Below are 13,607 nucleotides of genomic sequence, written 5' to 3' on the forward strand. Positions count from 1 at the left end.
AATTTGCTGTCAGTGTAGGGACGAGTGCACTGACATTTAAGGGCAAGGCAAACATGTATGTCTTTATTATTTAATTTAAAACATTTCTTCAGCCTTAATGAAATTGTAGCTAATCTACAGATGGAAAGACAAAATCTCTGAATTTCAGGATTTATGATTACAATCTGACATCTAACTTCTCTTTATACTCTCACTCACATGAGATATCTACACAGCAAGTATTCAGCCTCTGCAAAATAGGCTTCAAATAAAGCTGAATTAACTAATGGGTAGTGATGGTAAAAAATGGAGTATAGTGACAACATCACATGAACAATTGAGACTTTATGCTTTAATTTCTTGTGGATCAAGAGCTTTTTTATCAAGCTGAGCTGATTCTTATTCCACATATTATTTCATCCATTGCCAAAGCTGGATTAATGCCATTTTAAGGCTGCGGATCACATAGGAAGCAACAAGATAAGAGAATTTGCATAAAAGAGAGCCATTTTATGCCTTCAACAGTTACTTTCACATACAAATGTGGAATTATGTAAGGTTAGCATTTGGATGCAAAAATGTTCTCTTACCTCTTCTGCCAACAACAGGAAAGTTTCTGTAATTCCAGGACATTTGCTGGCTGACTCGCCACCTGCAGGCATGCCAGACATGGAGGGGAACAGCCCTTACACATCTGTGACAGAGCGCAGTGCTGGTGTTCACGAAGCCTATATAGAGGAGGCAGTGTGCTACAGCAGCAGCAGCTATTCTAGTTATCACAGCATTGCACAGATCATAAAAAGTAGTTTTAAAACTAATTTACTAGTTTTATCGGGTGTATATTTGCAACTTCAATGAGTCAAGCACATATTTCATTCCCATTTTAGTGACAAGAAGAAAAAAAAAAAACAACTCAAAACCAACATTCTTGCAGCTTCTTAACCCTGACTTCCTCCAGGCCCACCTAAAAGGCTCCACAGGCAGAGTCAGGAAATCCCCTTTTCAAGTAAACACATCCTACCCAAAGGTGAATTATCAGGGTAGACACCAACGACTGGAAAATAACTCAAAGTCTGTTTTTCCTCCTTGCACCATTTGGAAATAATCTCCATCTGGAGAACTTAAATTTACAGGGGCCTCCTCCTCAGCAAAAGTACTGGTATGCTTAAAACAATAAATAAGCATCTTGAGAACTCTTCTTACTCTGCAAATAGCCAAATAAAGGCTAACTCAGGCAATATCATCCTTTGATTATGTTCAAGTTCATGCAATTTCCTCTCTTTTCTCAACTCTTCCCCACTCAATAAGCAAAATGTTTTTTCTGATTCTTACAGCAGAAACTACTCTATTAGCTGTGTTCCCTTTCTGTGCTGTCCTGCTTCATGGGAGTTAGAGTTTCCCTGACTTACTCTGTTTTTAGTAATAGAGTCCTTAGTGCAATAACCTTCACTGAACAACATCCAACATGGATGGCCCTTAGTAGATAATTCAGCTCAGGGTACTTTTTTTTTTTTTTTTTTTTTTTTTTTTTTTTTTTTTCTGAAATGTGCAAAATCCGTCCTGCCTGTGACACACTGATGAGAGCTGAACTCAGGATGTGATACCCAACACAACACTGCAAACCAGAGCTACAGGAAAGGCTCAGAGCCCACAGCAGCTCCTGACAGTGGTAGACCAGGTATCTGTATTACTTAGCTTATTGGATAATGTGGTACATGATCCACGAGCAAGATGCTGCTGTATTCATCAGGGTCGCTGTGATCTAGCAAGCGCTGCTTCTTTCAAGATCAGAAGAAAAATGCAAAGGAAGAAAGGAGAATATACAACACTTCAGTCAGTTCTTTGGTCCTATCCTGCCAATAGATTTAGAGCCTGTTTAATCTTCATGCAGTGGACTGTACCCTGCTGCTTGAAGTTAGGGTGTGTGGAACTGTTTTGAAAAGTGTTCTCAGCGTCATCTTTCCCTTTCTCCTCTGCTTTGTATTAATTTCCTTCCTTTCTTCTTCAGATTCCCTGAGCTCCTACAGAGTTCTCACATGCCTAATTCACTCTTACCCATAGATCTCACTTGCACTAACTTTGTGTCATTGCTCCCACCTCCACATTTCTTTAGTAACTTTTTTTATGTAATTTTAATCTTGCCCTTTCTTCAGTAGGTTTTGCAATCAAAGTCTTGTCTCAGTAGATCAGAGCTGAGTTTCCACACTATCAACGTACAAAATGGGCCAGAACACAAGTCCTTGTCACAAAGCTCTACAGCATATATTGAACTTTACAAGTACTTAACAGGTATGAACAATAACACCAGTTCAATGACTGTCACTGAGTAATAATTGAGTTCACTGGTAAGTTGATAGAATCATAGAATTGGTTAGATTGGGAAAGATCTTTAAGGTCATCAAGTCCAACTATTTACTCAGCACTGTCAAGTTCACCACCCTGTCCCTAAAAGCCACACCTACATCTTTTAGACACTTTTAGGCATGGTGGAGTGATCCTACCCTTTCCCGGGGCAGCCTGTTGCAATGCTTGACAAGTCTTTTGGTGAAGATGTTTTTCCTAATATCCAATCTAAACCTCCCCTGGTGCAACTTGAAGCCACTTTCTTTTAACCTGTCACTTGCTACTTGGGAGGAGACTGATCCCCACCTGGCTACAACCTCCTTTCAGGTTGTAGAGAGTAGTAAGAGCCCTCTGAGCTTCTTTTTCACCAGGCTGAAAAGCCCCAGTCCCCTGAGCTGCTCCTCACAGGACATGTTCTCTAGACCATTCACCATTCTTCTTAGGATGTGCACTTAAAATTTAAACCTTTTCAAGAAAGTAACAGTCTACCAAAGAAAATCGTAACTTGCTCAATGTGCTAAACATTCCTCTGTTATCTGATACACAGAAACCCCATCAGCCCAATATTATTAAACACATTTTCTATTTTACTCCTTGCTATGAAAATAAGAAAAGGAAAGGCCAGGCTGGATGAGGCTTTGAGTAATCCAATCTAGAAAGATGTCTCTGCCCATGGCAGGGGAGTTGGAACTAGATGATATTTAAAGTTGCTTTCAACACAACTCATTCTATGAATCTTACCTACAACCCTCTAAAAACTTACATCTGAAGGCTTCCACAGTAATTTCCCAGAAAGTTCTTCTTGCAAACCATTTACTTTGAATCAATAAAAAAAGCAAGGAAAGGACTAGGAAGGGTATTATACAGTATTATTGCATAGTAACATGGAAAGGAAGCTATCAAGCCAGGGAAGAGCGAAACGTCTCTCATTTCTGACTCCCAAGAGTCACTATGAGTTATAAGAAACCATAAATCCTCCTCTTGAGGAATACATTCAGTGCAGGTAGCAAGGTGAGCAGCTGCAGTATGAGCTGCAGGCTGAGCTCTGGGTGGTGGGAGCCCCAAGCAAGAGGCTGAGAAATGCCCCCCTTTGCATAGGAAACGGCCTGGGGACCTGTGGCACCACAGACACTGAGAGAGGAGGCAGGAGCTGAGGACTCCCAGACTTTGTGTGCTGGGCCTGTGACGGTATAAAACCCCAGGAGTTCCTCTGTACAAGGTCCCTCATCAGAGGCAGCAGCCTGAGTTGTTATTTTGTTGTTGCACCAAGTTTAAATTATATCAAGGATTGAGACATGTGAGACTGTGCTATGGGAATCCTGGGGCCAGGGAGTAAAGGAACCCTGTCTGATTGTGTGAGTGTTGGTGGTGTAGGGAGCGTAGCACGGCAATTGTGGGCTCACTGGAGCTGCCTGCTGTGAAGGAGCTTCAGCCCCAGCTCAGGCACTGTGTGTGCGGCTGCCAGAGTGGCACCTGGATTGTTGGACAGAGAAGTTTCCTTAACACTCCTTGAAAATGTGGAACAAAACAGGCTAATTTTCAGGTTTTGAAAATGCTGTATCATGTACTTTTGATCTGATTAAGGATCATGAGAAGTTTCCCAGGAAATTAGGTTTTTAAACTTTTCTGCTTACACAAACATGCACTAGACAAGCCATGACAAATCCAAAAATATATATGTACTTTATTATACCTATTCCCTGTTAATAAAAAAATAAAGAATTAGAAATACAGGAGAACTTGTAAATCAACTGCAAAATAATATGCACAGAAATGAGGAGAACCCCCTGCCATACTGTACAGATGTTCACGCACTAGGCAGTCCCAAAGTCAATCACAGATTCTGTTATGTACATAAGCCTAAACACAAGTTGCAACATTTTATTACTGTGTATGTTTTTTCTTTTTAATTGTCTGGGACTGCCTTAGCTCCTCAGTCCCATGGGCATATGGGCAAGCTTCAGAAGGTAAAGAACAACCATCAGGATGATGAATGAAAAACCAACAGAGGCGTGTTTTAAATGCTTCAGCTGAAAGGCGCCGTTTCACTTCAGGTTTAGTTTTACTTGGTGGTTTCTCTTTTCTCCAGTCCCGAATATGAACTCTCCCATTTAGAACTAAGATTTAAAAACAAACAAAAATGCAGCTGTTAATAGACAGCCAGGTCAATTATACTGGAAAAAATTGCAGTGACATTCTGTGAATAAAAGACATTCTACAAATGGATCACTCAGGCAAAAACCACACGAACCATTTGTACAGAAACAGAAAGAAGTACACAACAAACCAAGACAATGTAGACATAGTACAAAGAGGACTTGATTGATTTCCCTGAGAGATGTTTTACGGGGATGCTGAATAGTTTGAGGTACCTTTGCATCATCATTGTAGAAGTTTGTTAGGTCATTTTAAATTTAGCAGTTGGGATCTTAGATTGAACTTAGATTGCAAATTCTAACAAAAGGAGTTTCAATTTCAAAGCTATAATTCGTCCCAAGTTTGTAACTTTATGATTTCGCATTTAAAATGTGATTATTAGCAAATGTCTTCTTCTACTACCTCCACAGTTCACTGACCCAAAAATGCACTGCACCAAGGAGATGACAAGTCTAAGCCTTCATGTGAACCAACACTGAATTATTGGTTAATAAGGATCAGCACTTTGGGTTTTTTAAATTCATTTACTGTATTAGGACCATAAACTGCACATGCACACACTTGTGAATCTCTGTCAACTCCTTAAACAGGTAAACAGAATAGATGAAAGGAAGTTAGCCAGAGAGGAAGAAAAAAAAAACCCAGATAACAAACAACAGTGAAACTCAAGAGGGAAGAATCTGCCACGTTTAAGTTGCCATGCTCTATTTTCATATTCTGCTTCAATCACACCTTCTGTATCAGACACTTGTAGCTTGGGATAGTTAACCAATGCCATTTTGCATTCTGATAATCACTGTTCAAAAAGTAACAAGTCCAGTGAAAGCTGAATATCACACAGTCTGCACTGGATGAATTAATGTCTCCAGGTTTCCTTGTGATACACAAACATGTCTGAACTCATACTAAGCCAATCAAGAAGCAATTTCAGCTGAGCTTTAAAATCCCTCGTAAAAGACGAAGAAAAATTAGCAGCTATTTATGATCAAGCATAAATTTTCCCCAGAAAATCAGTCTTGTATTGGACAACATACCTGATCTAAAGAAACTACCACCAACCAGTTATTCTAAGATCCACTTTTTGTTTGGAGTGTGTGTGTACATCCATCCATTTCCACATTTTAAAAGAGAAACAATTCAGTAAAGATCACAAAAGAGCTGTAGCCATGTTTTCTGGGCAGGAGCAACTTCCTTGGAGGCCACCAGAAGTTTCTTGTTATGCTACTAAGGGAGGAATCACATGGTCTCCCCCCAAGCCCTGGGGAGTATCCATGTGATGTAAACTACTGAGACAGACGAGGATTACATCAGACCTTTCTTCACAGGTAATGTGCACACAGCCTCCAAGGCAATTTAAAACACTTATTCCATTTACAAGGTAACACACTGCAAAACCTATTTCACCTACTACTAATGAGAGGGAACCAAATTTAGACACATAATAAAGTCTATGTGACCAACTCTTTTTAATGGATGGTAACTTAGGAGGATTTTACAAGCCAAGTGTACAGAAATTTTAGTGGACACTAAACTTGCTTAAATTGACCACTGGCAGCAAACAGGTTGCATAACTCGGGATTACTTGATCACTATTTTACAGGACACACAGAACTGTTAGGACATAACACACTTTGAAATTTGAAGCAGCTTTAATACTGATCAAACCTTGAAGATCTTGTATTACTACAAAGCTATATTTTGGTTTTGCAAAGCTTCACACTGACAAAAAAGCCCCAAATCAATTACACAAAGCACAGTGTCACCACATATTACAACAGGGAAAAAAACCCCAAACCCAAAAAACTGCTATCAACAAACCCAGCCAGCCAATGAGATGGGCCACTTAGTTCTTCCTGCCATGCTACCACAAGCTACACAAACATAAACTACCACAAGCTACATAAACACATCAAGCCTCACAATTACAGATTCTTAAAGAGGCTAATTTTGTTTCATGTCAGCATTTACACTTTGGGGCTTGGTACAGTCAGGCTAAGCCTCAGTTAAATGCTTTAGTAAAATTGCTCTGTATTTGACAGCCTCCATGGGAAGAAACAAAAATAAGAGGTCAAAGAATAGAATCAAATTAGCCACTTAAACTAAAGGTTTGTCTTTTCACAAACAGCCTGTGTAGAACATTTTCCTGATAGATGCCTTACCAATCTCATTCATAAGAGCTTTACTAACAATATCTTGGGGCAATGGGCACATAAAGAATATTCAGTTTTCCATAAACATACAAAAAGCAGTTAAAAAACACCACTACAGTAATTTTTCAGTCAAGTTTTAACTGCATATAGAGGAGATACAGTATATGATTAAGAAAAAAAACCCAAACTCAAAACTCCTTTACCTTCAAATACTTGGTGATTGTTCTTGAGTAGTGTCTGTAGGCCTCCATATTCACTTTTCAGCTTTTTCAAAGTCTCTTCATTTAAGTGTTCTGCCACTTCTGTCAAGGAAAGGCTTTCTGCAATAAAAAATGGTAGAATTATTAAAAGCTTTTATATATAAAATCTTAACACAACTCAACTTCTATATAAGGTAATGAAAATGAGCAGAATGTCAGAATTATCTAGCAGCACTGCAGCAACTTTTTTCTCACAATATGATGTATTGTATATATTTTCTATGTATATTCTCTATAAATCAGTGGCTTTCATTTTACAGGACTCAGGTCAGAATTTCCATAGTAAGACATAAATTTTACTTGCTCTTCTTTCTTTACAGTAACATGTAACCCTCATTGCAACAAGGACTGTTTATGAGCATGCAGTTAGAAGACTCAGTCAATAACACATGACAAACTACAGTGAGTAAACAATAAAATCAGATGGAAGAAAATGGAAAGATGGTAGTAGTGAGAACTGACTGCTTATAATTAACAGCAGCTTAACATTCTTTTTGTACCTAAAACTAAACTAAAAATTCCTAATCATGTTGTAACTTAAAGGCACTTTCACAAACTTTTACAGACTTATAGCTAATTATTATGCTAATATTCTAAACCATGATAGTCTCCCCAAATAGGATAGAGTTGTGGGTTTAGTTTGGTTTGGTTGAATAAAAGTGGATTCTATAATAGTATTTAAATGTAAACCAGGAAAAGGTCTCACTCCAATTTCAAAATATTCAAGATATTCTTCTACTAAACATAGGGGGGAAAAAAAAGAGCACCTTCGATTGCAACTGTATTGCTCTCAGTGTTTCCTAAAAATCTGCACAGAGTCAAACAAAGCCTAAAAATCTATTCACAAACATGTAAATTTGCTGGAAAAGACATATTCTACCAGCTAAAGATAGTGTAAAGGAAAGACAAGTTCACCTCCTTGATTCCAGGTATTCATATTTCCACCCTGCTTATCAGAACATGATTTTTGAGGGGCTGCATTTAACAGCAAGTTTGCCACATTGAGAACCACTTCATCTACAAAATCCCGAGGGAGGGAGGCACAATTTCTAATTCGTTCCACTTTTTCTCTGGGTTGAAATCCAGGCATCCAGATTGTACCAGCTGTCTCAGTCTCATCTTCAGGAGGTTCTGAGCCTGCTTCTTTGCACAGACCACCACAGTGGTCCTTATGGTTCAATCCAACCCTTCTGTCACACGTGGCCACAGCACAGGTCTGACGGCTGTTAATGAACTGTGTTATCTGCTGGTCAATCTGAGCACGTTCTGCAGCTGCATACGTCCTGCTTTTCCCAATAAAACTGACCTATTTTAGTAGAAACAGGTAAAATCACTGTCAGAGTCCTGTACTTACACCCAGCCTCAAAACCTCCATACTTTTATGCAGGCTTCTCACTACCTACGACAAAATCCAATACCAACTCAATGCTCAGTAATGCCTGAGGGGCTTTTAATTCCAGTCTTTAAATAAATATCGGTGCCCCAGAAGAAATCCAGTAAACAAATCATAAACCATCATGCTATACAATCACACAGCAAAAATACTGCTCCTGACCCTCGGATTATTGAAAGTTAAAGCTGGACACCTCTTCCTACTATGAGAACAAGTCACTTTGGATTTCACTGGACAGGAAAAAAACAGCAAAATTAACTGCAAAAAAAGTAAGACAGGCAGCTAGAATAATTAAGGCCCAAAAAAAAGGGGTTTTAAGTTTTCCATCATTATAGCATGACGTAAGAGAAAATCATGACATGTTTCATTTTTTCCTGTTTTAGGACTGTACCTATAACACCAAGAGTAGAATTCCCAAGAAAACAATGAGTATTTTTACTCTCTTTTCAGAGTATACCATATCAAGTAATGACTATAGTCTCATCTTACAACAATAACAACGAACAAATATCCATATGCTTCAAACAGAGCAGATTAAAAGCCAAAAAAAAAGCAAAAGACCTACAGAGGCCAAAATTACCCTTTTTGTTGATGGAATTCTAAGGCAATCTTCTTCCACGTGAAAGCCACATACAGATCCAACTTGGGCAACAAAATCAAGATATTCTCTGTACTGAGTTTTCTTGCTTTGCCTTCGGCTGTATTTTCCATGGAAATCAAAGAAGCAGCATGGCAGAACGAAGTAACAACATGAATAGGAAGACCTACAAGAAGGATAACAAACTGCTGGACAGTAAGTTATTGCAGAAAGCACAATTTAAAAGCAAAATTTAACAACCAATCTATCAGATAAAAGTAACAATGGATTTTTTTATTAAGCAACACAGCTTCATGCAATAATATTTACAACTTCTTTCAGTCAAAATCTTAAGTTTAATCAAAAATACCATTTCACAAAGTATTTGATGTAGCAATCTACTTCGCCAACTTAGTTTGCAGAAGTAAAACTCTAAATTACTGTTGCTGGTGGTAAAGAGCACAACAGCTCAAGGGAAGGCAGAAGCATAAGCTTGTATTTACAAGGAAAAAAAAAAAGACACAACAAAAACCCCAAACAACAGCTTCATGTATAAGGAATAAAAAGCAGTTTTGGTTTTTAAATTTCAAGAGCAAAATGCTGCACTGAATTCCATGACAAAGTAAATACTGCATTGGTGGTTCTCCACAGAAAGAGAAACATTCTGTAAAAATAATCAACTTGCATCAAAAGTAACCAGTGTTACAAGAACAAGAGGTGTGGAACCAAAGCTGACAGATTTTACCAAGCCCACATGGGTAATTACCCGGGGGTGGGGGGGAGCGGTTGGTGGGTGGTTTGTTTTACTTCTGCCTGTTTGGTTTTTTAATTCCGCCCATCCCACTCCCCTCCCTCTGCAAAAATACCTAGCTGCAATTACAGGTATCCATGGTGTTAACTCATCTGAATGGTTTCCAATGAGCCAGTCAGTATCTGGAAAGAGATGACTGTCACCTGGAACGATCGTAGCTTCCTAAAAAAAAGAACACAGTAAGTGAATTCTATTACAGGTTTCTTCAAAGCATTTTATTTAAAGCACTAAGCAATAATATAAAGTAATACCAGCTGACAAATACAAGGTGAATGAGCACCACAGACACCAACAATGTTTTCCTCAGTTAGCAATTTTTATAGCTACAGAGAAGTAATTAAGCAAACACCCATAAAACATGGGTCAGAAAAAAGTAGTTACAACTCAGATTAAGATATCATGCATTTGAATATATATAAACAAATATCATACACTAAATTATGATTTCTTGCCAATGTCCTTCTGTCCATTGTATGCCTGAACCTAGTTTTTCACAAAGGCAGTTCATTTGCTGTCAGGCAAATAAAGTCCTGTAGGACTCACACAGCAATTAATCAGAACACAGCTTCATTGTTATTTTCTCCTCCTTCACAGATGCTGCCCAAATCAAATCCTACTATGCAGAACTCCACTCTTCACATGCTATCATTCACATATAATAAAACAATAACAAACAAAAGAAAGCCCAAATAAAACCAACAGGATGAATTTTTCCTACAGGCTAAATTCAAATGTTTTACAGCGCCTATAACATTTGTGCCTCACAAATATGTTTCCTCACTTTTAACTAAGTTCAGCAGAGGAAGTACTGAAAGATGTTGACACCATCAAAGTAGACACTCTTCCCAAAAAATGTGTATGAATATTAGAAAAAATACTGGGCAAATTTGAAAACAGTTTTAGATTTGAATTTCCACAGACCTTTAGGAAACATTCTGAAAATGATACCCACAATCCCTTTTTATACAGAAAATATACATTTCAAGAGCTCAAAATTCACATGTACATGCAAATCAGTACCTGTATAGGAATTAAAGAATAAAATAAAACAAAACCACTTATTAGGGAATTTCAGACTATATTGGTTACTTTCCAAATCTCTCTTAAGGATCAATATGGTGACTGCTCACTTAAGATTGTTCACTTTAAATACTACAGCTCATTTTTAGACATGTATAAACATTTCTAGATAATGAATGTAGCAAGTTCTTTTTTGGCAGATTACTGGATGTTAAATTACCAATCCTTAAAGTGTTTAAGGTTGATTAAACACATTACTCATACTTCACATTTCAGTTTTGATCATTCAGGTTAGGCATAGCATGAATTATCAGTGCCACACTGGCCATTTTGACAGCCACCCCTAATCAAATTTGTATTCTCCACATCTGACAGCAGTTTGGAAACACAAAGTGTGACCTGTTACATCCATTTACGTTGTTAGTATTGTGCTGAACCACACAGATGGCAACATCCACTCTGCAACTAATGCTGTAAGTAAAGATCAAAACAAAATTAGCTTCAGGGGTAACAACAAGCTGTGAGCATGTGCTTTTTCTTTCTGCGGCTCCTATGGCTACAGGAGATTTGCAAAATCATTTCACCCTTCCTGTTCACTGTCTAACTGCTTCCAGCATAAATCATCACTTTCCTCAGCATATTTTTTTAGTTTCTTTCTGGGCAGAAAAAGGAACATGCCCAGACAAAGATCAAGAGACAATGTTGTCCAGCACGATCAGATGTGAATTAACACAGTACAACAGGAACCTGGAGCACCACAGCTTGATGTTTGGGTTGTTTCTTGAAGCTTTTCAGTAAGATCTGCTTGCAGACTGTAGCAAAGGAATATAGCAGTTTTGGCAACCTGAACCAAAAATGGCAGGGTGGCAAAGAGAAAGCTACACAACACTGAAATCTGTGACCTCTCATCTGTAAAAACTGATGTTCTTTGCTAATTTAATGTGTTAGCATTCAAAGATATATTGAATGAACTCCAAACAACACTACTAAACAATAACCATAGGTGGAAAATTATTTTACTATATTAGGAGCTGATGATTTTTGACAGAACAGAGTAAGAAATTTTAGACTTAAAAAACAAGAAACTAGGAACACGTCACCTCAGAAGGGCAATTGCTCATTGGCACCACACTTTAATGAATATCGATTAAAAATGTCTGGAATCAAGGTTAATGCTTGAATTGTTCATAAAAATGCTAACATGAAACTTGAAATATAACCCCTTTTGAAGACTCATTTTTCTGTTCATTTTTGAAAGCTGTTACTGCAATTATTTAGGTTGGCTCCTCTGAGGTTCAAGAACAATTCTGCCCCCAAAACAGAACATACCACGAGAAGGTCAAAATCATTTCCAAGAAAATATCCAAAATTATGGGTGGCTTTATTATCTTTTATGAGCTAGTGGCACAAAGAAAGCTGCTTAACAATGATCCTCCAGTAAAAAGAAAGCTTGTTTCATTCTGTGCATGTCTGTACACACAAGGAGAAGTCACGCCAGTGGCTCTTGGCTGAGAAACAAGCAAGTTGCAAATATGCAAGGGTACAATACAATATTTTTCTCATCATTTCCTTTACAACTTACTTTAGCCCCAAGGGATATGGGTAGCATCATACAAAACCCACAGGCCCCTTTAAACAACTGTCTGTAGCCCAATATGCTTCATTACACTTGCATCAATATAACCTGAAACAATGAACAAATGAATAAATGTACATATCAGTAAGACTGACATACATTTGCATAATACCTCTAAATGTGTCTCTGGTCCATACATGTCCCATATTTTTCTTCTCCTCACATCAATTCCTCTGCCTGAATGCTGAAATATTTGGACAACAGAAAGATTCAATTTAAGTAATACTTTTAGCAGAAATTTCTAATAGGTTCAGTAAATGTACATATGAACTTTGATTATTTCATTCATGCTAAAATTTAGACATGTAACAAAAAAAAACATCTTTGCCATTTCAGGCAGAAGCTGCATAATTTTAGTCTCTTTCTTCTCTTTGAAATATGAAAGGAATTACTAGGAAACCTTAAGAATATATGTGGTTCAAAACTTTACCTAGGCACACCTACTGAGACTGCTCTTGAAAATCTGTATCCCTACAAATGTAAAAGCTGATTTTTGGTTGGTCTGTATTTAAAATACCAAAACCTTGTACAAGGCGCGTACTACTGCAGTGCCCACAGGGCTCACAGAAGATGCTGCTCTAAGCAGCCCTTAGTGGACACCACCTTTCAACTACTGAAGCCCAAACACTTTTTTTCCCCTGTTTGAATTAAAGGGAAGAGGAAATAGACGGGAAAGTAAAGCAAGAAATGAAGAATGTGTAGCATTTGAAATTCAAGAACCTTGTGCAGAACTAAGCAAAATCAGTCACTAAAAAAAAAGTCTCATAAAAAGTCTCATATGTGATTCTTTTGACAGTCAATGTTTGTCAGCACAAAATAACTGACTGAATGAAAAATCCACATGGAGAACAGCAGCTTATTTACACAAAAGTTTTCTTGCCACACATGAATAGAAACCTTGTGCTAGGAGAACTTGGAACACTTCCCTACATCCCTAATGACATCTTTTTATTTAATAAGAGATACTCATTTCCTCTATAAATTTTTCCAAGTTCTCTCGAAAGTGGAAAATGCAATTTTCTTAAATAGACCAACCCAACTTCAGTGGGTTTTGTTTAGTCTCACTTTTCTTTCCTCCTGTGTCAGAAACTATGCCGCAAGAAACTGAATTATTATGTTGCCACATTTTTACTCTCAAAAGTACCCTATGCTGTTAGGCATTTTTAATTAAGAAATCTCAGGACTGCTTTCAAAGTTATAGAAAAACATTTTCAGAACATCACAAGTAGAATTCAGTTTGGATAAAATAAGTTCATGAACACATCTTGTGAGAGAGAAGCT

At 37.8% G+C, this 13,607-nt stretch overlaps 1 protein-coding gene across 1 annotated transcript; it reads right to left on the bottom strand.

Annotated features, from left to right (window-relative positions):
- Nucleotides 1–3,986: 3,986 nt before the first annotated feature.
- TRMT44 (tRNA methyltransferase 44 homolog) lies at nucleotides 3,987–12,530 on the bottom strand. Its single transcript, XM_066317435.1, has 6 exons — nucleotides 12,439–12,530; nucleotides 9,726–9,832; nucleotides 8,863–9,046; nucleotides 7,805–8,195; nucleotides 6,833–6,949; nucleotides 3,987–4,439 (listed from the first exon to the last, which is right to left on the bottom strand). The coding sequence occupies exons 1-6, from the start codon at nucleotides 12,463–12,465 to the stop codon at nucleotides 4,207–4,209; spliced, it is 1,059 nt and encodes a 352-aa protein (XP_066173532.1). The 5' UTR covers nucleotides 12,466–12,530; the 3' UTR covers nucleotides 3,987–4,206.
- Nucleotides 12,531–13,607: the final 1,077 nt, after the last annotated feature.

This window comes from Sylvia atricapilla, chromosome 4, assembly GCF_009819655.1.
Source record: "Sylvia atricapilla isolate bSylAtr1 chromosome 4, bSylAtr1.pri, whole genome shotgun sequence".
Taxonomy (NCBI): Eukaryota; Metazoa; Chordata; class Aves; order Passeriformes; family Sylviidae; genus Sylvia; species Sylvia atricapilla.

Excerpts from the sequence above, each read along its gene's own strand:
- TRMT44 (XM_066317435.1), bottom strand. The coding sequence starts at position 12,465 with ATGTATGGACCAGAGACACATTTAGAG. Across the intron at positions 6,950-7,804 it reads GAATACCTGGAATCAAGGAG|AAAGCCTTTCCTTGACAGAA; the intron begins GTGAACTTGTCT and ends TTTTTATTGCAG. Across the intron at positions 4,440-6,832 it reads CAATCACCAAGTATTTGAAG|TTCTAAATGGGAGAGTTCAT; the intron begins GTAAAGGAGTTT and ends TTTAAATCTTAG.